Below are 27,667 nucleotides of genomic sequence, written 5' to 3'. Positions count from 1 at the left end.
CTAACACAAAGTGAGTGTATGTGTATTAAAAACAAAAACAGAGGTAGTAAGAAAAACAATACACCCCAAAACATAAAACATTGGATCTTTTTTAGTGTATGTGTATTTGCACATGAGTGCTTGTGTTCATTTTACAATTACAGTTGGCTTTGGTTCTAGATTTAAATTCAGAAATTAGGGCTTAGAAAATAGGATACTGATATGTGACAATTTTTATTAAATATTTTCGTTAATAATTTTTTTTTAATTTGTCTCTTTTTTATTTAAATAATTCAGTTTCTTTGCAGAGATGAAGTGGAATTTTTCACAATGTAGAGACTCTAATTTCATCAAAGCAAAGGTATTAATTTCTTTTTCTAATATTCTCTTCAATTATGGTTTGTTTCAGTTTCAAGTTGCTGGGGTTTTTAATATTGTCTTTTATCTAATATTGTTTTAATTTAGGCTTAGGTTTGGGCATGCGATTTTTTGAAATAAAAATTATTTATGTTAATAGAGAATGTTCATAATTTATGAATGTTTAAAGGTCCTCAGATATTGTCAAGAATAGTTTTTCTTTTTTGTTTCTCTAATACTACACAGTAAACTAAAATATGCATTTTTCTTTATAGAAACAGTCCTATAGATAGTGAGATTGACATGTGCTTCCATTTGACTTTTGAATTTGATTGTTGATATCGCTCCGAATCAGTAAGGTGGATGGCCTGGCTTCGGTGGGCTATCGAAACGGTTGATGGCCTGCAAGGAAGAAAACGCAATCAAAGAGGAGACCGGAGAAGACCGGTCGAACCCCCTCCGATGGAGAAGTTAGTCTCGTAGAGAAGGAAGTTCCAAGTATTTTGGAAAAATGTCTGAGAGAAAATCTCACCTCTGTCGGGTTCAGACCGATCCCTTATATAGGGAGCCTGGGACGGTTACTTGTCCAATAACCGTCCCAGGATTTGTGGAAACCAACAACTCCGGAGTTAACTACCTCAACGGATATAAAACTGTAACCGCTAATGGAAGTTAACTTATTCGAAGGGTTTGTTGAGATAATTGCGGGTTTAGTCGAAAGTCTAAGTGTTGAGCTTTCGTCCGTCTGGCGTAGGACGGTTTAGTCGTCCAAGGATATCTAACGATTGCTCATGGACGAACCTAATGGACGATCATGTCTTCATGGAAGACTTAATTTATGGAGTGGTGCTATTATTCATGGACGTTTCTTCTTCTTCTGGATAAACTCTGGGATCAACCTGCGTTGTAGGCTCTGGACGAGCCATTTGGACGAGCTGGAGATGGATTATTTTCCGCTTCTCTATCAATTGTAATTGTCAATTTTTCATATACTTACTGATATATTTATTGTTTCTATGTCTTATTGTGGTACAAATCGAATACTTTAGTGGGGTTTTTCAAACTTGGGCATCTTCCTCTAGAGGTTGAAGATTCTTCTATTTTTTTCTTTGGTTTTGGGTTATTGGTTCTGAATTTGCATTACTTTGTTCAATTTCAAAGAAAGTAAAAACTAATAGTATTTTTTACCAATTTTTTAGTTGAACCTTATTTTGAACTAAATTATTTATTTTTCTTTCATTTTTAACTCAATTTTATTTAACTATCCCGTACATCGTACGGATTAACAACTAGTTATTAGTAATAATAATGTTCACTCACGGTAAAGATTACTATTTTAAGTAAATGATTAAATCCTGTGTTGGAGTTTGGACAAAGGAAAGGTATGGTCCTAATTCTTTTTTAATTTGAGACCAAAAGATTTTATAACTTTTCTTTTGGATAGAAATTTATAAATTACTTGTTGGTTTTAAGAACTTCCCTATACACTAGAGACGACTGTGGCTTGCCAATATGATGAGAAGGAAATTCGACTGGTACTAAAAATAGATTCATGGTGTATATTTATTAACAACTTTGAGCCAATGCCAATCCCAATCCCAATCCCAAATTCAATTGAATGGATTTTTGTTTTCTTTTTAGAATTAATTGAATGGAATTGATTAAGGCAAAGCATTAACACAAGAAAAACGTTGATTTGCTGTGGTTCTGTACTTGTATAAATGTTAGTGATGTTGAATTTTAATGTTTGACATATTCTTATGGGACCAATATAAGAACATCTTCTTTTTTGAGGGGGACCAATACAAGAACTTTTTTCTTTTCTTTTTTGAGAAAGAATATAAGAACTTAATTCGCAAGTTTGCTGATAAAGTGCATTGATAAAGAGGGGAAAAAGATTTATTTAATATTGAAAAGGGAAAAAGCACAAGGAGAGAGTATATTGTAATTTTATATGTTTTAAATAATCTAACCAAAATTATGCATTTTTTAATATTAAGTTAATTTCATTGTGCAAACGGGAGCTTGGCTCAGCTGGGTATGGTTTGTTCGCTCTGTTTGACATACTCAGGTTCGATTCCCACTACCAACAGGAGTCCGTTAGTGGGCATCATATCTCTAAGCGTGTATGCTCTACCCGGGGGTTTAATATAACCATAAACACCCCTATTTTTTTTTTCTCAAAAAAAAAAAAAAAGAAGTTAATTTCATTGTATCACTAGCACTTCCACTCCCCAAGATATGATTATTAATACAAGTACCATTAATTATTAATAGTAAAAAAATGGACATGATCAGATCATGGGTGTCTTATCTCCATCACGTTCCTTCTTTGAGAAGGAAGCGGGTGGGTAGAGACATAATAGAAATAATTTGACATCCTTATTTTTTTTTTTGAGAAAGATTTGTCATCCTTATTAAAGATGACTTTAACACTAAAGAGGCAAAGACAAGAAAAAAATTGAGGGATGACGATGAAAGTGCTAAAAGAGAGAGGATGAGTGTTTTAGGAATATGAATAAAAATTAGATTATAAAATCATGTGTATAGAAATGACTAAATCGTATATAATATATTTTAAACAATATAATACAGTCAGGTGTGGGTTATTAAAACCTATTTCCACCTTTATCATTCCTCCCGAAGGAGAAAACTTGCGTAATACATGTCGGTCCAAGTAAGGTGGGAACACTTTAGTCATTCTTATTGGTATTACTATTTTTTTTTTTTTTTGGAGAAAAAAAATACTAATAGATATTATACTTAATAATAATTTTTTTTATATACTCAATTTTTAAAAAGCTCATTTAAATATATATATATATATATATACTAGTATTATGCCCGTGCGATGCACGGCTTAGTAAAAAAACTTATATATAAATTATTATTATTTTTGATAATATAATCAAATTTAATAACAAATAAAATGGTAAAAATATTTTTAAAATTAAGTACATGGAAAATGTATATTATGTAAGTATTTTTTTTTTGCAAAAAAAGATATTATAAAATATTTTAAAAAAATTATGGCAAGTTTTAAATTTCTAAAAGATCTTAGTATTAAAATTGTAATTTGATTTGTGTGTGTGTGTGGCATTTAAAAATCTTTTCATTCTAATTATAGATAAATTTCTTGCATATATGGCCAAAAAAAATTCCATAAACTACCCAAAAAAAATCCATAAATTACAAAAAATGTAAGTATTTAGACTACAATATAAATGTAAAATTTTATCTATAAATTACCAATCATAACCACTTTAATGTTTCCATAAGGGAGGAGATAATCTGTATAATCAATTAAGAACACCAAATAAAAAAATAGTGTCAATAATTAAGATAAATTGCATTATCTAATTTTTTTTTAAACCATATAATTTAAGCAATAATTGAACTACTTTAATAGAAAAATAGAAACTAAAAAAAAAATGAAGATAGCTCTTCTCACATAAATCTCATAATTTCATATTGTAGATGAGCTCCATCCCAAATAGATTCAGTGATAATATTTTGACTAAAACAAATATTCCATAAATTACAAAAAAAAAAATATAAGTATCTAGACCTTCTAGAGTATCACAATCAAAATAATTTAAAAAATAGATAAATGAAAGTACATAAAGAAAAAAGAAAAATTGTATTGCAATGTAAATGTGTAAAAGTTTACATATAAATTACCCGTGTCTAACTATTTTGATGTTGTCATTTGTATCTAGCCATCTTGATATTGCTATAAGTGAGGAAATAATCTGCACAATCAATTAAGAACACTAAATCAAAAAAATACATCAATAATTAAGATGAATTGCATTATGTAAAATATTTTTAAAAAAGCATAGAATTTAAGCAATAATTGAACTACATTAATAGAAAAATGCAAAAAGTAAAAAGTAAAAAGAAGATAGCTATTCTCATTGAAGAAGCCAAATCCTTCATTTAGTAGTTCTTCACTTAATTAATTTTGGTTTTTTATGTATTGATTTTAGCATTCTTAAATAGTAGAGTGGAGTAGGTTTAGTAGAGTTTTAGTTCAACTCAATTTCTCTTGAATTCAAACTTAATTGGTAGAGCTATTTTCTTTTTACGTGTATTATTATATGTTTTTTTTATTAGCTGTTTTCTTTTTAAGTGTAGCTATATCGATTTTTTTTTTTTAAATCATAAAAATGTGCTCTATGTTGCTATTTTTTTTTTTAATTAAGATTTGTTTTTCAACTTTTTTTTTTTAATAAGATTTTTTTTTTCAACTCAAACGTGTGCTATGTTGCAGGTTTTTTTTAAGTAAATTTTTATTTTAATTTTTATAAAGGATTAGATAAAGAATTTAGATTGAAATCAAATAAAGATAAAATTTTGATTGTAATTAAATTATGATTTTTATCAACTTAAATTTTACCTTTTTTTTAATTAAGAATTTTTTTATAAAGGATTAGATGAAGAATTTGGATTGTAATCAAATTAAGATAGAACTTGGATTGTAATCAAATTATGATAGAATTTGGATTGTAATCAAATTATGATTTTTATCAACTTAGAAATTATAGGAGAAGTTAAAATCATATAAATGTGTACTATGTTGTTGGTTTTTGTTTTTATAAAAAATAAGGTTCTTTTTACGTGTAGTATTATTATTATATGTTTTTTTTTTTGCTATTTTCTTTTTAAGTGTAGTTATATTTGGGTTTTTTTTTTTTTTATTATTTTTTATCATAGAAACATGTACTATGTTGTTGGTTTTTTTTTTTAATTAAGATTATTTTTTCAACTTTAACGTGTACTATGTACGTATTTTGTTTTTACGTGTACTATATTGTTTTTTTGTTACACGTGATAATATAATTTAAATTAAAAAAAAAAGGATTAGATGAAGAGTCTATTGATTTTAGACTTTGTTGATAACATTTTAGATAAACACAACTGCTATAGTTGTAAATCAAATATTACTTTCTTTCATTATTTGATTTGTCATATTTATCCAAAAAATATGTATATATCTATTCTTAAAATCTAAAAATTTATTAAAATTTCTGCAATTTGGTGAAGCCACTTGGCGCAACCAAATTATGATTTTTATCAACTTAGAAATTATAGGAGAAGTTAAAATCATATAAATGTGTACTATGTTGTTGGTTTTTATTTTTATAAAAAATAAGGTTCTTCTTACGTGTAGTATTATTATATGTTTTTTTTTTTTTTTTGCTATTTTCTTTTTTAAGTGTAGTTATATCTGGTTTTTTTTTTTTTTTTTTTTAATATATATCATAGAAACATGTACTATGTTGTTGGTTTTTTTTTTTTTAATTAAGATTATTTTTTCAACTTTAACGTGTACTATGTACGTATTTTGTTTTTACGTGTACTATATTGTTTTTTTGTTACATGTGATAATATAATTTAAATTAAAAAAAAATATTAGATGAAGAGTCTATTGATTTTAGACTTTGTTGATAACATTTTAGATAAACACAACTGCTATAGTTGTAAATCAAATATTACTTTCTTTCATTACTTTATTTGTCATATTTATCCAAAAAATATGTATATATCTATTCTTAAAATCTAAAAATTTATTAAAATTTCTACAATTTGGTGAAGCCACTTGGCGCAACCGCGGCGTCTAAGCTCAACTTTTATTATATATAATATGATATGATATATATATATATATATGTATATATTATGCTTTAAACGAATTTAGCCAAAAAAAAATCAATTCTAAATCTAACTGTCTTTTGTATCTATAAGATCCGATAGATATAAACATATTATATGATGATTGGTTTTTTTAGCATACGGCAGTTATTTTTTTAGTGACTGTGGAATTCGATTAGAATAAGAGACTTTCAATTTAAGCTAACTGTATTTCCCCAAAAAAAAAAAAAAAAAAAAAAAAAAAAAAGTTTGAGTTCATTTACAATCTCTTGTTTTAAGGAAAGACCTTTTGATTCCGATCACATCGCCTTTGTACATAAATTTATTTATTTTCATGTTTGAGGGGATATGTGTTTTTATTTATTTGTGGTTGCATTTAAGAATTTATTTAGGTTGCCTACGTATCCTTGGCGGGGATCAAACCAATTAGTAGTTCTTAAATTGAGGTTTTAGATGTAAAATCCTCAAATACAATTTTGTCCACTTCAAATGATGAACATTTAAGTCAAATATTTGGTATTTAATTAAGCACTAACTTAATTTTGTTTTTGGGTGAGATAATTTATTTTAATCTCGAGGATAAGTCATGAACTCATGTATTTATGGAAATTGAACTAAGGATTCTCTTTTTGAGAAATTCGAATATCCAAACAAAATTCCCTTTCTTTTTTTTCCTTCTTTGTAAGAATTTTAACAAGTAATGATATTTTGATTGAAGTTCCCAATTTTAATTTGATTGAAGTTCACAATTATTGTCACGATTATAAAGTTTGCTAGTAGTTGTTCTTTCTCACACAGGGTGAGTCCTTTCTTTTTTTTTCTTTCCTCCTACTCTACTGTCTACCCTTTTCAGATTATTGTGTTGTCAGCATGGACTCGGATTTTATAGAACGTTTGACAGAGGATTTGACAGCGGAGGAAGATGAGGTGATCATGGTTCGGTCGGAGCATCGTGAGAAAACTCTAGAAGAGTGGTCCCTCAGTTTGCTAGGATGGTTTCACACGACCAAACTCATCAACTTTAGAGCTGCGGAAAACCATCTACGCTCTGCATGGAAGATGGAGGGGAACGATCTAAAAATTACAGATGTTGGGGATGGACTGTTTCGGTTTAAATTCTCGATGGAAAGCCAATTGAAGTGGGTTATTAACAATGGTCCTTGGAGTTTCCATAATCATATCCTATTACTGCGAAGGTGGGAGAAAGGAATGACGGCCTTTTCGGTTAACTTCCAAACTGTTCCGATGTGGGTGCAAGTGTGGGGACTACCCTTCGATCTGATAAACAAGGAAGTAGGGATAGATATTGGACAAGGAATTGGTAGAGTCATTGAGGTAGATTGGAAAGCCATTGCCTCAGACCAGGCAAGGTTTCTCCGGGTCAGAGTTGACGTGCCCTTAGACAAGCCGATACGCCGGGGAGCCCCAGTACTCAGTCCGGAAGGTGATAAGGTTCGGGTGGCTTTCCAGTACGAACGGCTATGTGGTCTGTGCTTCCATTGTGGCCTCCTTGGTCATGAGGCAAAAGCATGCAAGACCACGAAACTGAAGGTGGGGGAGGAGAGTCCTTATGGCGAATGGCTGCGAGCGATTGAGGATGGAAACCCGAACAGTCACGGCATCGATGGTGCAGAAACGGAACCCCTGCAGAATTTTAATTCGGGTAACGGACACTCCTATCATTCAACGACAGTAATTGAGAAAGGAAATTCGGAAATTATGGAGGCTGTTGAACGCACTGAAATTATGGAGGATGATGGGAAAAATCCCGAAAAGTGAGTAGAAGTAGTAGTAGTAGTACAATTATGCTTCTTTTTTGTGATTATGCATGTTTTCTATTTTTGTAATATTGAAAAATCTGCATCTAAATTCTAATGCCAGTTTAATAAAAAAAAATCAACTATATCACTGCCTTATCTCTATTTTGGTGATCCTTTTGTTAAAAGTTCTTAGTCCTAATGATTCAATTTGGAAGACTATTTTAAGTTCTTATTGAAATTAAATTTTTAGGTTGCTAGTTTGGCATATTTGGATATAGTTTACAAAATAAGAGAGCTCATATATGGGCAGGACTGATGACTCAGCTTAATTCTTTAATTAGTATGTAATACAAATAGGAAAATTTTTTGAAGTGCTATGAAGCATATAATATATAATTTTTACCTGATAATACACTTTCTTTTCGGATATTTCTGCAGCTTTTAGCTGCTGTCCAGCTTTTACCTACGCAGGTTTTCACTGTTCTCATCACATATTTGGTTTGTGTTAATAGCTGCACAAGAAATATATTCTTTTCTTTTATTTGTTTGGCCATGTGACTCTTTCAATTGGAAAATACTGTCTCTCTTATGGCTAGATGCATCTCTGTTGGTATTGGAGGGGTTAATCACACCACAACGGTTGTGGCATTCCCTCATATAAAATTTCTACTTTGTCTCCTAGAGAAGTAGAGTGGTGATAACTTCCAATGCAATTAGTTTCTCTAGTGAATGGATATGACTCTACAGAGGATTGTGTTTGTTCCTAAAGTTACAACTCTCCGATTGGGTATAAGGGTGTATAAAAAGGCCCCGAGTATTCAGGCCATTTGATCCCTATCTCCTCTCATTTCTAGAGAAACTCTGCATGTGATTTTCACTCTCATGGGAGTTTCATTTCTCTAGAACCAACTATCTCAACCATTTAATGGCGTTTGGATATTATGCGTTGGTGGTGGTGTTATCATATATGTTAATAAAAATACAACTTTGGAGTAGACTTGTAGCATGAAAACATCCAACAGGTGAATGGAATAGAACTATGGGAAGAAACATGGTTGTGGTTATTTGACACCACAAAAGAGACAAAACAGTTGTGCCTTTGCTGCTATAAAATTTAAGAGTTTGGAAATTATTGTTCAAGGCTTGGTCAATGTATGAATTTAAGAAGAAGCCCTTATGAAAGGCATCAACAAAACTCGGAGCATTGGATCTGAGGATTTTACTTGTGTGTGTGTGTGTTGTTCAAGACTTTGGCAGTGGTTTTTAGAAGTGCTTTTTGGAGCAATCAGTAGTTTTTTCTTTTTTCTTTTTTCTTTTTTAATGCGGGCTTGGATAAAATAGAAATCTTTCTTGCTATTATGATTTTGGATTTGTGGAAGTTGAGAGTAACATCTTAGGGTCTTTTTTTGAGGGCTTGATAACATGTTGGAACAGCACCTTAACTCAAAAGCTTACCCCAAAGGGTTTAAGCCAACAAAATTTTATTACCACTTGTTACTCTAGTCAGTATTATCCTATGTGAGACTTGATCACTTAACCAATAACATGAATATTCCTATAATTTCTTTCTCATTTCTATAACTAACTTATTCTCATTTTATCCATGTAGTTAATTATGTAAGGCCTCTAATTTCTAATGAAGAACCAGGCATGGCTACACGTAAATTGATGTGGATTTGGGATGGAGCAAAAGCAAAATTTGATTTCATTGAGATATTTCTGTTTCTAGTGAAGGGGCTAATTCAACCTCCCAAGAGTAACAATCCCACAGAAGGAAACAAGGAGCAGATGGAGGAAAAATTTAGATCATCATTGCTTCTCTCTGTTGTGATCCTCCTAATTGCGGTTGTGGCTCGAGTCCAAAATGCTAGAATCACCATAACTTCAGCAAAAGAACGCAAGAACAAACCACATTATTTGATCAACAGGGAGGTACCATTGGTTAATGAGCACCTATTAAGTTTCAGCCTTTTTTCCCCCTCTATATTGTATATGTTGGAAAACAGTAATGTTTCCAAATAAGGTCTTGAACTCCTACTTTTTTTTCATAAATAAAATCCTGAAGGTCTTGAAGGAAAATTCACATACTTCCAGTCATCTTTCATGGATATTATTGACCACGTTTGCCAAGTTAACTTCATCCATTACATTATCTGTTAGCAATTCAGCTTCAGACTGCAATACCCAACTCCAATTGAACAATGCTACATACATCTCAGCTTGAGAACCCTGCATCTAAAAGACAGCGGGTCAAGTGCTGGGTTTGCTTTTTCTAAATTCATCTTTGTTCTTCCACTCACATGAATGAGTTGGAATAAGTGCCAATAAGCACAGCTAGCAAAATTATATTTTGAAGTTATAACTAATTAAGTCAATGTGTCTAAAATAAAGGAAAAAAATAAAATGCTGCTACCAACAAAACTTTAATTATGAAGGAAAAAAAAGCGAGTGCAGGGTAATCATGGAAAAAAAAAAAATTGATTAAAAAGAAGAAAAAAAAAAAAAAAAAAGTTCAACAATTTTCAATGATGCGGTTCTTGGAATAAGTGCCAATAACAAATCTAATATGTAGCTAGCAATATATACAATTTAGAAAAGTATATGCCAAAGGAAAGCAAAAAAGATAATGCAGCAATGGACAAAACTAGGATTAGGAAAAAAGACAATGACATACAGGTAATCAAAAGAAAATTTAGGAATTAGTTTGGATTCCTTGACTTAGAGAATTTTTGAACCCTTCACATTCCTTTAACCTTCCAGGTCACTTTCACTAGATTCCTGCCAATCATTGAGCTCCTCACCACATTCCAAGTACTCCTCACAATCAAAGTCACCATGGGCCATAAATTTTGAGTGTTTCAATCCTTTGTGGCTATTGTAGGTCATTAGAGCTTCCTTCTCCACTAGGTCCAACTCCATCATAATCATGACAGGTTTCCTTGGCTTTGTTACCTTTTGCTTCCACCACTTAATTGTCAAAATTTTGAGGGAGAACATCCAAGCCCTTATGAGCAATGATGCTGTTGTTTCTACTATGAGCTATAGCTCGATTGAGATCTTCAATGTCTTTCTTGTATACCATACGCAACCTATATTTCTTCACCTCCAAGTCTGGGCCAGTTCCAAAATAAATGCTAATCCGATTGAATCCATTCGAATCACATCCCCACAATGATTTTCTCTCTCCCTCGGGGTAGAATTGAGGAAGCAAATAAAGTAGCCAAATATGATCCGATAAAACAACAATATTGCCAATGGCTAGAGCAGAAGATATGCGCTTTCCATTGGCTATCAACCAACAAAAAAGTGAATCGCGATTGTGATAAGAACAAAATACAGCACAAACAACAATCCCCATCCACTCATTATACAATTGAGAATAGGATTCTTTTATATTCACTTTAGCTCCTATACTTTGATGGCTAAACCATTCTAGAATTTCAATTCCGGGAATAACAATGTCATATGCACTAAGCATATAAGACAAGATATTGAGAAGACCTTAAGGCATGACTGTTAGACCTTGACAAGCCAAAGAAGACAAAGAGAGAGTGAGAGAAAGAGACCTGAAGATGTAGGTCCCTAACGAGACTACCATCCACATCAGGGACCCTAATGCTGAGGAAGTTCTGTTCGGAACAAACATAAGGTGCTTTTTTATCACTGTAAAAAACATGTCAATGAAGTCTTGATTGTCAACCAGTTTACTGCAATCAGAAAGATAGTCTTTTCTCAATTGAAGAATTTGGTTGCAATATATTTGGAATAGTTTCCAAAGAGGTACAACCATATCCATTAATGTAACCAATATTTAATGGAAGCATAGGCAACAATCGAAGAGTCGTGCAATTCTCCACTCATAAATATATCAAAAAGGATAGTTAAGCAATGCTTTTCGGAAGGCAACCAAAATGATTTCCACTTAGGTCTAAATGTTTTAAAGAGAATAAGCAACTAATACGATCAGGGATTGCATTGAGATTTCAATAACTTATATCCAAATGGGTCAAAGAACACAATCCCGATAGAGAAGTCAGTACCAAGCTAGAGGGAATTGAAGAACATATAAGTCTTGTAGATGTTCCAATCACATCAAACTTCTCTACACTTTTAGTTGTCACCAAGTTCTCTAATAGTTTGCTAAGCTTTGTGCATCCAGAAAGTTCGAGATTTTCAAGTGACTTCCTATTAAAAAAAGCATCATCAAAGGTAGAGAAGTCATAAGGAGAGGGGCAGTGTGGAGGATTGGAAGAGGGGAAACTGTTCGGGTGTGGGGAGATAATTGGCTACCAGGGACTGACACGAATAGGGTATTATCTCCATGTTGGCACGGTGCAGGAAACTTCAGTCATTTTTTTCATTGATCAAGTGAATTGTAGGTGGAGAGAAGACTTGCTGGACTACTATTTGATGGACTTTGAGGTAGCCAAAGTGAAAGCCATCCCCTTGCCCAGAACGCAGCAGCAAGACACTTTGACATGGCCACACAACCCCATGGGTGAGTATACAATGAAATCGGGGTACAAGTTTCTGCAGAAAGAATTCCAAAATCAGCAACTCAGTCCCTCAAATCCAGAAGCAATGAAACCTTTGTGGCAGGAAATTTGGAAATTAAATGTTCCCTCGAAGGTAAAGAATTTGGTGTGGAGAGCATGTAAAGATTCTTTGCCAACGAAATCAAACCTGGTTCGAAGAAGAATAACTGATGACGACACCTGTGATTGCTGCAAAAGTCATAGTGAGGACGTGATTCATGCCTTATACTCCTGCCCGAAACTCCCAGACTTATGGAGTAAATGCCCACAGTGGAAACAAGCAAAGCTGCTGTAATGCTCAAGCTTTATTGATATTATGAGTGTCATCTTGGCTGAACAGAAAAACCCTGCTTTATTTTCGATGGTGGTATGGACCATATGGCACCAGCGGAATAATTGTTGGCTTGGAATACAAAGTGTTGTTGCCCTCTCAAATTCTGGAGCGAGCAAAGGAGAGGGCAATCACACATCACCTCCTACAACTACCCCGGCTTCATGTTGGAGACCTCCAGACCAAGATTATGTCAAAATAAATTTTGATGGTGCACTCTTTAGCAAGGAAAACCAGGCTGGAATTGGAGTTGTCATACGCAATGAAGCAGGGCTGGTTTTGGCTTCACTTTCATAGCAAATACCATTACCTGCAACAGTATTAGAGGTGGAGACACTTGCTGCAAGAAGAGCTCTTGAGTTTGCAACAGTGATAGGGTAAACCGAGTTATTCTTGAAGGGGATTCTACAATTCTCATCAAAGCACTCCAAAGCAATAATCACTCCTTGGCTCAATTTGGTCACATAGCTGAAGATGTTAAATACATTGCCTCATGTCTTCAAAACTATATGTTTTCACATGTTTTAAGGGATTGTAATAAAGTGGCTCATGCTTTAGCAAGAAGAGCGCTTTCCTATCCTTATATATTAGTTTGGATGGAAGATGTTTCACCAGACATTTTTGATGTATTCCAGGCTGATTTGAAGGCCTTTCTTAATAAAACACAAAGTATTTCTTCTCAAAAAAAAAAAGTGCTAGGAAGAGACATAAGATTTTTGCAATCTCTTACACTCAATGAAGCACGACTTGTTAAATTCCCAATTGATGTAGGTAAGTTTGTAATACCAGTGCTATCCAAGTAAAGCTTTGATAGATGTTTCATGTTTTCCCCAAACTCAGGAAATTTTTTTTTTACCTTTGAGCAACCAGAAAAAATAAGAATCTCAAGAGACTCCATTGCAAACTTTTTTGGAAGATTTTTGAGATTTTTTCGACCTTTTAGATTAAGACGAGTAAGCATTTTAAGAAAACTGATTGATGTTAGAATCTTACATAAGTTTATACAATCTTTGAAAGTTCAAATAGTGTAAAAACACCCTTGAACGGTTAGACCCCCAATTTACAAATTAACCAATTCAAGCTTTATGTCAAACAACAAGTGTGCGGAAAATGAACAAAAACTATAAAACAGAATTGGTAAACAATCTAAGCCAATTTAAAATCACAACCCATAGCAAATAATAAAAGGCAAAGATAAAAGGGAAGGAAGATGCAAACACAAAGACAACACGCGATGTGTTATCGAAGAGGAAACCGAAGCCCTCGGCATAAAACCTCTCCGCCACCTCTAAGCGGTAAACAATCCACTAGAAAATGTAGTTAGGATACATGGACAATAATAGACCCTCCAAGCCTAATCTACCCAGTGCACCTAAGCCCTCCAAGCTTCTTGCTCCAACGAGATTGCGCCAAACCTATTTCTTTTCTAGCTTCCCGGATTTCGCTACTCGATTATAGCATCAACCAATATAAATTGGTTCCTTCCTAACTGCTTTCTAGAACACCAAACAGCCCTCTCACAGTAATGGATATGGTGAGAAAAAGGTTTTGGTAAAATGTCTCTCAAGGATTTGACAATGGAGAGGAAGAGAGTTGAGAAATTTGAAGAGACTTTTATGTAAAGATTGTAGATGAATCAATCTTGTTTTACTAGGGTTTCTCTCTCAAAATTCTCTCAGGAAGCTCTCTTTCTTTTGTGAGTATAAGGGGTATTTATATTGGGGTGAGAAAGGAATGTGAAATGTCAGGTTTATCAAAACAGGGGTGGCTCGCAGCTTGGCCTCGCGGCTTGACTAAGTCACGAGATCCAACCACGCGATAACAGAATGGCCAATTGTCCTATTTTGTCCTGTAGTGCTCCAGCTAGCATGACGGTTCAACTTCTGGCATGCTTGGCACGTGTGTTACTTCTAGCGGCTTGCAGCCGCGAGTCACCCGCGAGATCAAGCCGCGAGACTCTGTTTTCTTAAACACTCTTGAGCATTCAACACTCTATCTCACTCACTACCCTTACAACAAACCCACCTAAATATAGGGTTACTAAATGCTGAAATACAAGCAAATTTGGCACGGAATAAAGCCAACAAAATGGTTGATTAATTTCAACCTTACAATCTTCAAGATCCAATTTCTCAAGAACTGGGACTTCACTAAAATCTGGGGTTTCAATAAGTTCTAGAAAATTTTTTAATAAAATGAATTTCAAGCTTCCAAAAGACTACAAAAGTGAGGAAAAAAAAAAAAACCCTTAAAAAAGTTTGCTTCTACAAAGTCTTATAGTTTAATGAAACTTAAAAAAAATAAAAAAATAAAAAAATAAATAAAAATTGTATAAGGGTTCCTAGATTACCTTTGTTCCTTCCCAAAGTCATTCAATGTAGCTGCAATTTAGGCAAAGTTTAACAAGCTCATTTGATTGGAAATATAATGGCAAAGATTTTGAAGGGTACCCAGTACCAACTCCAATAAAAAAATCTTATTCTATTAGGAAGATGTTTGGGATCATGCATTAGTTTAACACCATGAATTTGGAGCACTTATAGATAATTCATCCTTGAAAAGGACTTAGGATTCCAATATGCAAATTTGGGGTCAAACAATTCTAATACTATGCTTCGAACCGCCTCTATTCCCTAAACAATTAGGAAAAAGGGATTAGTGTAAGTAGAAAAGCATAGAACTATTATAATTTAAAATGCTTTTCTTAAAACAACAAATATAATAAAAGTATTTTCTCATGTTATTTAAGTATAACATCATACTCTAGTACACTTCCCAGCTATAAGGGACTTCTGACAAACTCTAACCCTAGCCATTTCTTGTACTGAATTACACATCCATAATTGTTGGTAATAAAATTTTTATGAGAGATTTATCAATAAGAGTCCTTGATACAATTTGAGGGTAAAGAAGAAGATAATTTAGTATGTTCATGATGCTTTCTTGATTCTTGTGATTTAAGAAACGCCCAATATTTAGGAAAATTTCCTTCTCTATTGCTTGTAGTCCATCAAAGCTTATTTGAAGTATATTAAGGATGTTTCTTTTAGGAATTATTATTATTATTATTATTATTATTATTATTATTATTTTTTAAGAAAGAAACTAATGGATTTTATTAATGAAATTCAACTACATCCAATTATAAAATCGAAACAATATGTGATGGGACATCTTCCATCCATACTTGAAAATCTAGTATGCATAAAGCATTTTTAGCTAGACTATGAGCAACCCTATTGTCGTTTCTCTTAATATGAGAATACAACAATCTTACAAAACTGTTAGCAAACATTTTCACATCTTCAGTCAGCAAACCTGTTGGTGATAAACTATGCTCTTCTGACTTCATAGTTTGAGTCAGTCCAAGAGAATCACCTTTAGGATAGTACTACAAAATCCCAACTTAAACGCAAATGACAATGCATTGAGGGCTGCCAACGCCTCAATTTCTTAAGCCTTGTATGCTGGAGGGATTTTTTGTGAGAAAGAAGCCAAAATAGCTCCATTACTCTCCAGTATTCCCACTCCAATACTGGACATCTTTGCTTCATTTCTGAGGTGTCCAATGTCTTCTAGGGATACGTCCTCGCATAACAGAGAATCAATAGTGCGCTTTGAGTTACCTTCAAGAACAATGGCTGATAGACCACGTTCTTGAGCGAACTTAAGTGCTTCCTTGGCTGCAAAAGCCTCCACTGCATCAACAGAAAAGGGCAGAGAAATACTATTTGCCATGGATGCAATAATCCTACGATGCTCATCCCTTATAATTACCCCAACACCTGCCTTCTGCTCCTCTCTAAAAATTGCTCTGTTGAAGTTTACTTTGAACATGTGATTGACTGGAGGAGTCCACCCTGTGTGTTGATGAGCAAGGCTGCCATGGTCTGGAGGTTTTGGAGGAATTGAACATACATAAGATGCTTATGCAGACCGAGCATCTTGCAGAACCCGTAGGATAGGTTTCAGTGTAGCCACTACTAGGAATTGATTGGACCCTACTGACTGATCCGAGGTATTAATTGGAATCAACTCGCCTGTATCCATTTAAGGAGCAAGCTCCAAGATTCTTAGGCATAATTTTGTCATCAACTGCTGCATTAATTGGCTCCGGATTGCATGGATTAGGTGGCAAAAAAATCTTTACCTTAACTAGACTATTGATTGCATTACACTTCAGATTCTGAGCTAGCTAGTTGTTAGACTTCATATCAGGTACAATAGTCCGAGCCAATAATAACTCATCATTATTATTTATTTTTGCCACAAACGTGGACTTATGCAGCACTAATTCCTCAATAATTGTAGGCATTGAAACCATAACCAGCTGCATGGCTGTGGGCAGCAGTAAAAAGGACGTTACTTCATGAGTTGTAATTGAAGAAACTTTCCTGTGCACCACGTCAGCACTGCCCTCCTCCACCGAGCTTGCTGTGTTCCTCCCTCTTTTCCCAGTCTTTGCCGTACTCCTCCTAGTTGGGCAAGACTGATTTCACTCATAATGCCCAGGCACATACATTTCACCTTTCCTAGCTGAGAGTAGGTCCAAATTGTTGCTCTGGCACTTTTCACCAAGTATCAGTGATTTCCCCCATATTTGTCGACATAGAATGAGTAGTAGACTCATCACAAAAAGAAAAGTGTTTCCCCAACCCCACAACAAAAAAACCCCACAAGCTCCATAGATATTCTTGATATCCCTAGAGAGACAAAAGAACAATCCCAAAACAAAACACTCATTTATGTAGAAGGGATAGACAACTTCTACTACTGAAGATAAGGAGGAAAATCCCCCTTTGCTTAACAACAGAGAGACAAGGAGGAAAAATTCATCCATTATCTACGCTCACTTAGACAAAAGTTTGGTGAGTGGAGCCATTGGAACTGAAGCATTGTGAAAAATAATTTGGATGAATTGAATTAAGTAGACTAAGAGTAAAAAAATTTTAGGAAATTTTTTGAGCCTATGTAATTCAATTATCCATTCATATCTATTTTTGTTAAACAAAAATGAACCCAAAACTTCAATGGCTAAAGGAAGGTCATTAGTATAATGTACAAAGACTTGGGAAAGTTGTAGATAATCTTCGATAGGATTCTCTTTTCCAAAAGCTTTCAAATTAAAAGATGTAAAGCTTCATCATAATTCAATCTTTCAACCTCATATATTGCATCTACTTCATGTGTTTTTAGCAAATGCATATCTCTTGTTGCTATGATAACTCTACTCCCTGGACCAAACCAATCATGCTTCCCAACTAATTTTTTTTAGTTGGTGTCATACACTTACATCATCAAGAACAAGAAGAATTTTTTTATGCCATAACTTATTCTTGCACATGAGAACTCCTATATCAACATCTTGCATACTCATACTTTTATCCAAAATTTGAGTAATAAGTTGTTGTTGTAGTGGAACTAGACCATCTTTTTTAGAAACTTTCCCAACATTATCAAGAAAACTACAAGCTTCAAATTTATTAGACACCATACGAAAAATAATTCTTGCTAGAGTTGTTTTACCCATCCCTCCCGTCCCCCAAACCCCTATGATGTGAACATTGTTTGACCCCATAGCCAAAGATGACATGAGTGTCTCCCATTGAGAAATTATTCCTACGAAGTCTTTGGTATCTTCTAAGAATGAATTTCTCAATTTATGCCACAACTCTTCCACAATGTTTTGGACAATGTATGACTCAAGCCTACAATAAAGAGACAATAACATGCTATTAATTTAAACTGCCAATAAATAGGTCCCAAAAAAAGTAGAAATTCAGTGTTCTATTCTATTGAATGAAACAGAAAATTGTAAATTAATTGGCTCAAAACAAAATTGAAAGAACTATGTACGTTTATGTAGTTTTGATTAAGGTTCAAAACGAGATCAAATATAAGAAATATATTTTTTGAATCTTTAAATCAAAGAAATATGTCAGATTGGATTATCGATTACCTATTTTGTACATACCACCCAAATAGATTAGTCACTTCTCTTAATGCATCTCTCCACGTTTGCACCTTCTCTATGTTCTCCTTAAATCGTTCTTCATGTTCAGTAAAGGCTTGAGCAAAGGTTCCAGTATGTTTCCATACATTAGATGGATCCACATTGTAAAAAGTTGGCAAAACAATCATTCCTTTCTCTTTCATACATTCAATGATCTTTGCAAGTTCCTCCAAACACCAAGTAGAAGTTGCAAAGTTTTTTGAGAGGATGACAATTGCAAACCTCGATTTTTCTATTGCTTTAAAGAGCTCTACTAATATATGTTTTCCTCTTTCAAGATTTTCATCATCTCTAAAGGTTATGACGCCCTTCTTTTTCAAGGCCGCATGTAGTTGGCCAATGAAACTGTTATGGGTGTCCTCACCTCTAAAATTGAGAAAAACATCATTTGACCATAAAGCCTTTAAAGTTATTCTTCCCACGTCTTCACCTAAGAATGCATGACTCAATTTATACCATAATTCTCTCACAATGTCTTGGATAATTTTTGGCTCAGGGCTGCAATTAAGAGAGCACAATATGTGGTGAATTTACACCAACATTAAATTCAGGTCATATCTAGTGCACAAAACTTCCACTTTTGCAAGGTTTGGGAGAGGTCATGGTAGGCATTATATAGGACCCCAAAAAAAAAAAAAAAAAAAAAAAAAAAAGAGTAGAAACCTAGTGTCCCACTATGTTGATTGAAAATTAATTGGCTCAAGACAATTAAACGAACTACAAAAACTTATGCGGGTTAAGTTTCAAAACAAGGCTATATATGAGAGGAGTATTATTGTTATTATTATTACTAGTCGCTAACCCATGCGATGCACGAGATAGTTAAATTTAAAATTACTTATATTTATAATAAAAAAGATAAAACAAATGTGTGACTGCATTAAAGATAAATTAATATAAATGAATCTAAATGCTTAGAAAGGCTTTTAGAATAATTTCCCAAAAATTGAAGAGATCAATTTGATACTGTTAAGGTCTAAAAAATAATAATTGTGACTTCTTAGGTTCAAGTATGCTATCTACTATAGTCAAACCTAAAACACTATTATGCCATCATAAAAAATAAAGGATTTTCAAATTTTAACATAAATATCATTCTAGAATCCCATCTATTCTTTTTATTCTTCTTAAACATGCACCTCTAAATTCTAATTAATAGGGAATATGAGCTTAAAGGAAATCAAATATCAACAAGAGCCTAATTAGCCCAGCAAAAATAAAATAAAATAAAAAAGAGAATAAAACATAAAAATAAAGATGGTAATTTTTTTTTATATAAAAAAAAAAAAAAAAATCAAGGCAATGAGAGAATTTTATGCAAAACCTACATTCATTTTTGCACCAACAAATCTATTTGACTTCATATTACATATAAATTAACGTTATTTTCTATTATAAATTATTACATATAAATAAACCTCATTACATAAATATATTATACACTTATATGATTTTTGAGATCATTCACCTAACAATCTTCACCGAAACATCCTCCTTCTAGAGTCTCATCTCTTTTCTTTAAACCTGCATATGAACAATTTTAAGTGAAATAGTTTCAGCCAATGATTTCGAGTAAATAAAAGTCACTTTTGCCCAAATCTAAGTGCCATTTTTTTCTCCTTTTGGAGTGTGGGTGGGTTTTGCCTTTTGTAATTGCATGCTCTTACTATGCAAAAGTGAAGATTCTTTTCTTTTCTTTTTTCCTTTGGTTTTGGATTATTGGTTCTAAATTTGCATTACTTTGTTCAATTTCAAAGAAAGTAAAAACTAATTGTATTTTTTACCAATTTTTTAGTTGAACCTTTATTTTGAACTAAATTATTTATTTTCCTTCATTTTTAACTCAATTTTATTTAACTATCTCATGCATCATATGGTTTAGCGACTAGTTATTTGTAATAATAATGTTCACTCACTATAAAGATTACTATTTTAAGTAAATGATTAAATCCTGTGTTGGAGTATGGATAAATCCTGTGTTGGAGTTTGGACAAAGGAAAGGTATGGTCCTATTTCTTTTTTAATTTAAGACCAAAAGATTTTATAACTTTCCTTTTGGATAGAAATTTATAAATTACTTGTTGGTTTTAAGAACTTTCCTATACACCAGAGACGACTGTGGCTTGCCAATATGATGAGAAGGAAGTTCGACTGGTACCAAAAATAGATTCATGGTGTATTTATTAACAACTTTGAGCCAATCCCAATCCCAATCCCAATCCCAATCCCAAACTCAATTGAATGGATTTTTGTTTTCTTTTTAGACTTAATTGAATGGAATTGATTAAGGCAAAGCATTAACACAAGAAAAATGTTGATTTGATGGATTTGTGTACTTGTATAAATGTTAGCAGTGATGTTGAAATTTAGTGTTTGACATATTCTTATGGGACCAATATAAAGAACTTTTTTTTTGAGGGGGACCAATATAAGAACCTTTTTTTTTTTTTTGAAAAAGAATATAAGAACTTAATTCGCAAGTTTGCTGATAAAGTGCATTGATAAAGAGGGGAAAAAGATTTATTTAATATTGAAAAGGGAGAAAGCAAAGGAGAGAGTATATTGTAATTTTATATGTTTTAAATAATCTAACCAAAATTATGCATTTTTTTAATATTAAGTTAATTTCATTGTATCACGAGCACTTCCACTCCCCAAGATATGATTATTAATACAAGTACCATTAATTATTAATAGTAAAAAAATGGACATGATCAGATCATGGGTGTCTTATCTCCATCACGTTCCTTCTTTGAGACGGAAGCGGGTGGGCAGAGGCATAGTAGAAATATCTTGTCACCCTTATTAAAGATGACTTCAACACTGACGACGCAAAAACAAGAAAAAATAGAGGGATGATGATGAAAGTGCTAAAAGAGAGAGGATGAGTCATGAGTGTCTTAGGAATATGTATAAAAGTTAGATTATAAAACCATGTGTATAGAAATGACTAAATCGTATATAACATATTTTAAACAATATAATACAGTCTGGTGTGGGTTATTAAAACCTATTTCCACCTTTATCATTTCTTCCGAAGGAGAAAACTTGTAATACATGTCGGTCCAAGTAAGGTGGGACACTTTTGTCATTCTCACTAGTATTACTATTTTTTTTTTTTTTGGAAAAAAAAATGTTAGTAATACTAATAGATATTATACTTAATAATAATTTTTTTATATACTCAATTTTTAAAAAGCTCATTTAAAAAATATATATGTAAGGATAAGAGTTCAAAATTATATATTGGGCCTTGGGCCTTGGGCCTTGGTCGAGAACATTTATTGGTCCGAGAACTAATAAATAGTAATGAGAGTGTTAAGCTCAGAGTCCCATAAATAGCATGCAGACAAAAAGGTTGGGAAATGTGGTCCGAGGAGGAGTGTCTCCTTGGATAAATGAAGCACAGATCGAATGCATATCCTATCACTCAAAGTAACCTTCCAGGAAGCTCTACTGATAGGGGTGTGCATTACGAACGTACTGGAAGAATGAGAGCTAGGAAATATTTAAGAGAAAACTGCTGCCACCACATTGAATGTTCTGCAACTAACTTTCTAGTCACATTTATGTGGAAAAGACCTCTGAACAGTGTTGTATCGGCTGTCCCAACTCACAGAGGGCTAGAGAGGATGTCCGATACTACAAGCACTCGAGTAGTGGCCTGGATGATCAACAAATGAAGGGTCAAGATTATTGGAGGGGAGATATATAATGTAAGGGACCCCTAACAAACGGAGAATCGAGAAATCAATGGAGAAACACTGTAGTAATCAGGAATCAAACTTGTAATCAAACTAGTGAAAACTATATAAGAACTAATCTCCTCGGACTAAGACGAGGACGATTTTCCTTAGTTTAATCCAATCTATCTTTCTGTTCTAGTCATTTGAGTCTGCTTTACTTGTTATCCAACTCATTTTAACCCAGATTTTCAACATTCTCTATAAATTTATTGTTTTTGGGCCTAAGCCCATTTACCTTTTGGGCTAGGGACAAACCTGGTCCATACAATATAAATATATATATATATATATTATACTTTAAACGAATTTAGCCAAAAAAGAAAAAAATCAATTCCAAATCTAACTGTCTTTTGTATCTATAAGATTCGTTAGATATGAACATATTATATGATGATTGTTTTTTTTAATTAGCATACACCAATTATTTTTTTATTGAATGTGGAATTTGATTAGAATAAGAGACTTTCAATTTAAGCTAATTGTATTTCCTCAAAAAAAAAAAAAAATGTTTAAGCTCATTTACAATCTCTTGTTTCAAGGAAAGGCCCTTTGATTCCAACCACATCGCCTTTGTACATAAATTTATTTATTTTCATGTTTGAGGAGATATGTGTTTTTAATTGAGGGAAAGAAAACTCCTTTAAAGCAATTTTATTTTTATGAACATGTTTTATAAATTGGGAAACTTTATTAAATTTTACTATTATTGTGACAAACTGGAAAGTTGTCACAATTATTGTCACGATTATAAAGTTTGCTAGGAGTCAGTTCTTTCTCACACAGGGTGAGTCCTTTCTTTTTTTTCTTTCCTCCTACTCTACTGTCTATCCTTTTCAGATTATTGTTTTGTCAGCATGGACTCGGATTTTATAGAACGTTTACTGAGGGTTAGTTTGACAGCGGAGGAAGATGAGGTGATCATGGTTCATCCAAAGCACCGCAAGAAAACTCTAGAAGACTGGTCCCTCAGTTTGCTAGGAAGGTTTCACACGACCAAACGCATCAACTTTAGAGCTGCGGAAAACCATCTACGCTCTGCATGGAACGGTGTAAAAATTACAGATGTTGGGGACGGACTGTTTCGGATTAAATTCTCGATGGAAAGCCAATTGAAGTGGGTTATTAACAATGGTCCTTGGAGTTTCCATAATCATATCCTATTACTGCGAAGGTGGGAGAAAGGAATGACGGCCTTTTCGGTTAACTTCCAAACTGTTCCGATGTGGGTGCAAGTGTGGGGACTACCCTTCGATCTGATAAACAAGGAAGTAGGGATAGATATTGGACAAGGAATTGGTAGAGTCATTGAGGTAGATTGGAAAGCCATTGCCTCAGACCAGGCAAGGTTTCTCCGGGTCAGAGTTGACGTGCCCTTAGACAAGCCGATACGCCGGGAAGCCCCAGTACTCAGTGATAAGGTTTGGGTGGCTTTCAAGTACGAACGGCTATGTGGTCTGTGCTTCCATTGTGGCCTCCTTGGTCATGAGGCAAAAGCATGCAAGACCACGAAGCTGAAGGTGGGGGAGGAGAGTCCTTATGGCGAATGGCTGCGAGCGACGGAGGATGTCCCGCCACAGACCAGCGACTCTCTATTGGAACAATCTCACCGAGATGGAAACCCCAACGGTTACGGCATTGATGGTGCAGAAACGGAACCCCAGCAGAATTTTAATTCGGGTAACGGACACTCATTTCATTCAACGACAGTAATTGAGAAAAAAAATTCGGAGATTATGGAGGATGTTGAGGGACCCAAAGTCTTTCTAATTAGAGACCTCCAAAAGTGAGTAGAAGTAGTAGTAGTGGTACAATGTGCTTCTTTTTTGTGATTATGCATGTTTTCTATTTTTGTAATATTGAAAAATCTGCATCTAAATTCTAATGCCAGTTTAATAAAAAATTAAAAAAAAAAAAAATCAACTATATCACTGCCTTATCTCTATTTTGGTGATCCTTTTGTTAAAAGTTTTTAGTCCTAATGATTCAATTTGGAAGACTACTTTAAGTTCTTATTGAAATTAAATTTTTAGGTTGCTAATTTGGCTTATTTGGAAATAGTTTACAAAATAAGAGAGATCATTTATGGGCAGGACTGATGACTCAGCTTAATTTTTTTAATTAGTATGTAATACAAATTGGAAAAAAAATTTGAAGTGCTATGAAACATATAATATATAATTTTTACCTAATAATACACTCTCAGTTCGGATCTTTCTGCAGCTTTTAGCTGCTGTCCAGGTCTGCTACATTGTGAAATTAGGTTATCTGTGCTCAAGATCCCATATACCAAATTAGGATATCTCCATTCTTAAGCAGTATCATGTAACTTTATTAAGATTGGTCTGGGCAACTTTCCTATTAGAAGTTAAAACCATGGTTTATTGTTCAAGATAGAACTTCAGAAAGAAGCATTCTAAAAAATTGAATTTTCTGCTGGAAAAATTTGTGTCCATGATGTCACTTTGAATGATTCCAGTAGTTGATAAGTCATTTATGTTCTAGCACCAACTTCTATTTCTCAAGTTTAACTTGTCTTGGATAAGTTTTAAAACAATACCAAGGTGATTGTAAGGATAATTGGCTTTTATTACTTGTATAAATCCTTTACACTGTCTCAATATACATTCCATAAAAAATAGACTACCCTTAGCTTGGACTACAATTTTTCTGATCAGATTGCATTCATAAACAGTGTTTGGAAATTCTTCTCTGGGTCAGAGTTGAAATGGCTTGAGCAGAAATTGGATTGTTTTGATCCAAAACTATTGCAATCTCAGGGAATCAGATGGCTTTGTGATACATTTCGATTGCTGCTAACACATCCCACTGTTAAGGTGAATTCTTGGTTTTGACTTTAATGTGAGCATTCTTCAAACTTGGTCAAGGTCCAATTCTCCCTTTTGATAATCTTAGAATTTGAAAATTGTTTTACCAAAAGCATTTCTGACATGATTGGCTCAAAGATGAGTCCTTCAGAAGTGATTGTACCTTACCAAATTTCCCAACGCCTTGTTCCTATTCATCCCCCTCCTCTTCTTTGCCGATGTTATGTTTGGATCTATGTTTATTTTTATCTTTAGACTCTTACTTGTTTCAACTGTAAGGACAATGTCATTTCGTCTATGCAAACTTCTTTTCCAATTCAAAAAACCATATATAAATCAAATAATGGGTTTCAAATACTTAAAATTGGTATGTTTTGTTTTTCTTTTCTCTAGACAGACAGTAGGAATCTTTTTCCTGCTAATGTATGTCTCTTTAAGGAATCTAACTTGAATGCAGAGACTAGTGGTTTCTCTAGCATCTGATAAAGCTGTTTGGGATGTGATTTTGAGGAACACGTTAGTTCGGGAGTTTCAATGGACACCCTACGCAGGTTTTCACTATTCTCATCACATATTTGGTTTGTGTTAATAGATGCACAAGAAATGAATTCTTTTCTTTTATTTGTTTGGCCAAGTGACTTTTTCAATTGGAAAATACTGTCTGTCTTATGGCTAGATGCATCTATGTTGGTATTGGAGGGGATAATCACACCACAACAGTTGTGGCATTCCCTCATATAAAATTTCCTACTCTGTCTCCTAGAGAAGAAGAGTGGTGATAACTTCCAATGCAATTAGTTTCTCTAGTGAATGGATATGACTCTACAGAGGGTTGTGTTTGTTCCTAAAGTTACAACTCTCCGATTGGGTATAAGGGTGTATAAAAAGGCCCTGAGTATTCAGGCCATTTGATCCCTATCTCCTCTCATTTCTAGAGAAACTCTGCATGTGATTTTCACTCTCATGGGAGTTTCATTTCTCTAGAACCATCTCAACCATTAAATGGCCTTTGGATATTATGTGTTGGTGGTAGTGTTATCATATATGTTAATAAAAATACAACTTTGGAGTGGACTTGTAGCATGAAAACATCCAACAGGTGAATGGAATAGAACTATGGGAAGAAACATGGTTGTGGTTATTTGACATCACAAAAGAGACAAAACAGTTGTGCCCTTGCTGCTATAAAATTTAAGAGTTTGAAAATTATTGTTCAAGGCTTGGTCAATGAATGAATTTAAGAAGAAGCCCTTATGAAAGGCATCAACAAAACTCGGAGCATTGGATCTTAGGATTTTACTTGTGTGTGTGTGTGTGTGTGTGTGTCTTGTTCAAGACTTTGGCAGTGGTTTTTAGAAGTGCTTTTTAGAGCAATCAGTGGTTTTTTCTTTTTTCTTTTTTAATGCGGGTTTGGATTATGATTTTGGATTTGTGGAAGTTGAGAGTAACATCTTAGGGTCTTTTTTTGAGGGCTTGATAACATGTTGGAACAACAACTTAACTCAAAAGCTTACCCCAGAGGGTTTAATCCAACAAAATTTTATTACCACTTGTTACTCTAGTCAGTATTATCCTATGTGAGATTTGATCACTTAACCAATAACATGAATATTCCTATAATTTCTTTCTCATTTCTATAACTAACTTATTCTCATTTTATCCATGTAGTTAATTATGTAAGGCCTCTAATTTCTAATGAAGAACCAGGCTTGGCTACACGTATATTGATATGGATTCGGGAAGGAACAGAAGCAAAATTTGTGAAATTTCTGTCTCTAGTGAACGAGCTATTTCAACCTCCCAAGAGTAACAATCCCACAGAAGGAAACAAGGAGCAGATGGAGGAAAAAATTAGATCATCATTGCCTCTCTCTGTTGCGATCCTCCTGATTATGGTTGTGGCTCAAGTCCTAGGGGCTTGAATCACCATAGCATAAGCAGAAGAATGCAAGAATAAACCACATTATTTGATCAACAGTGGGGCACCATTAGTTGATGAGTACCTATTAAATTTCAGCATTTTTCCCCCTGTTTTGTATATGTTGCAATACGGTTATGTTTCCAAATATTTGAATTCCTACATTTGTTTCATAAATAAAATCCTGAAGGTCTTGAAGGAAAACTCACATACTTCCAGTCTCCTATAAAGGATATTATCAACCATGTTTGCCAAGTTAACTTCATCCATACCATTATCTGTTAGCAAATCAGCTTCAGCCTGCAGTATCCAAGACCAATTGAACAATGCTACATGCATCTCAGCTTGTGAACCCTGCATCTGAAAGACGCAGCGGGTCAAGTGCTGGGTTTGCTTTTTCTAGATTCATCTATGTTTTTCCACTCACATGAATGAGTTGCTTTCCTATTCTCAGGTCCAAGCAATATATATTGTCATTACCTCTCTATATTAAAAGCTAATTATCTTGACATTACCAAGTCTCTATGAGAGGCTTCAAAAAGAGGTAT

The 27,667-nt window shown here is 33.6% G+C and overlaps 3 protein-coding genes across 4 annotated transcripts in view; all 3 read left to right on the top strand.

The window, feature by feature from the left end:
* The window catches only part of LOC115986612, a 92,759-nt gene that overhangs the window by 32,090 nt on the left and 33,002 nt on the right, over positions 1-27,667 (top strand). The window lies entirely within an intron of this gene.
* On the top strand, positions 6,801-9,780 carry LOC115986615. 2 transcript variants are annotated; one of them, XM_031109818.1, is made up of 2 exons: positions 6,801-7,766; positions 9,361-9,780. In XM_031109818.1, exons 1-2 carry the CDS (start codon positions 6,862-6,864, stop codon positions 9,362-9,364), a joined length of 909 nt encoding a protein of 302 aa, XP_030965678.1. In that variant the 5' UTR covers positions 6,801-6,861; the 3' UTR covers positions 9,365-9,780. The 2 variants fall into 2 exon arrangements, with proteins under 2 accessions (XP_030965678.1, XP_030965677.1); XM_031109817.1 differs by lacking the exon at positions 9,361-9,780 and adding an exon at positions 8,190-8,218.
* Positions 23,171-27,300, top strand: LOC115986614. The gene is made up of 4 exons (XM_031109815.1): positions 23,171-24,159; positions 25,069-25,210; positions 25,659-25,752; positions 26,870-27,300. The coding sequence occupies exons 1-4, from the start codon at positions 23,231-23,233 to the stop codon at positions 27,121-27,123; spliced, it is 1,419 nt and encodes a 472-aa protein (XP_030965675.1). The 5' UTR covers positions 23,171-23,230; the 3' UTR covers positions 27,124-27,300.

Source organism: Quercus lobata, chromosome 4 (genome assembly GCF_001633185.2).
Source record: "Quercus lobata isolate SW786 chromosome 4, ValleyOak3.0 Primary Assembly, whole genome shotgun sequence".
In the NCBI taxonomy this organism is placed as follows: Eukaryota; Viridiplantae; Streptophyta; class Magnoliopsida; order Fagales; family Fagaceae; genus Quercus; species Quercus lobata.
This window is presented reverse-complemented; position numbering and strand designations above follow the sequence as displayed.

What these genes read in the sequence shown, in the direction of transcription:
- LOC115986615 (XM_031109817.1), top strand. Translation starts at nt 6,862, where the DNA reads ATGGACTCGGATTTTATAGAACGTTTGACAGAGGATTTGACAGCGGAG.
- LOC115986614 (XM_031109815.1), top strand. Translation starts at nt 23,231, where the DNA reads ATGGACTCGGATTTTATAGAACGTTTACTGAGGGTTAGTTTGACAGCG. An exon ending in CTAATTAGAGACCTCCAAAA is followed by an intron (nt 24,160 to 25,068) that starts GTGAGTAGAAGT and finishes ATTCATAAACAG; the next exon opens with TGTTTGGAAATTCTTCTCTG. An exon ending in TAACACATCCCACTGTTAAG is followed by an intron (nt 25,211 to 25,658) that starts GTGAATTCTTGG and finishes ACTTGAATGCAG; the next exon opens with AGACTAGTGGTTTCTCTAGC.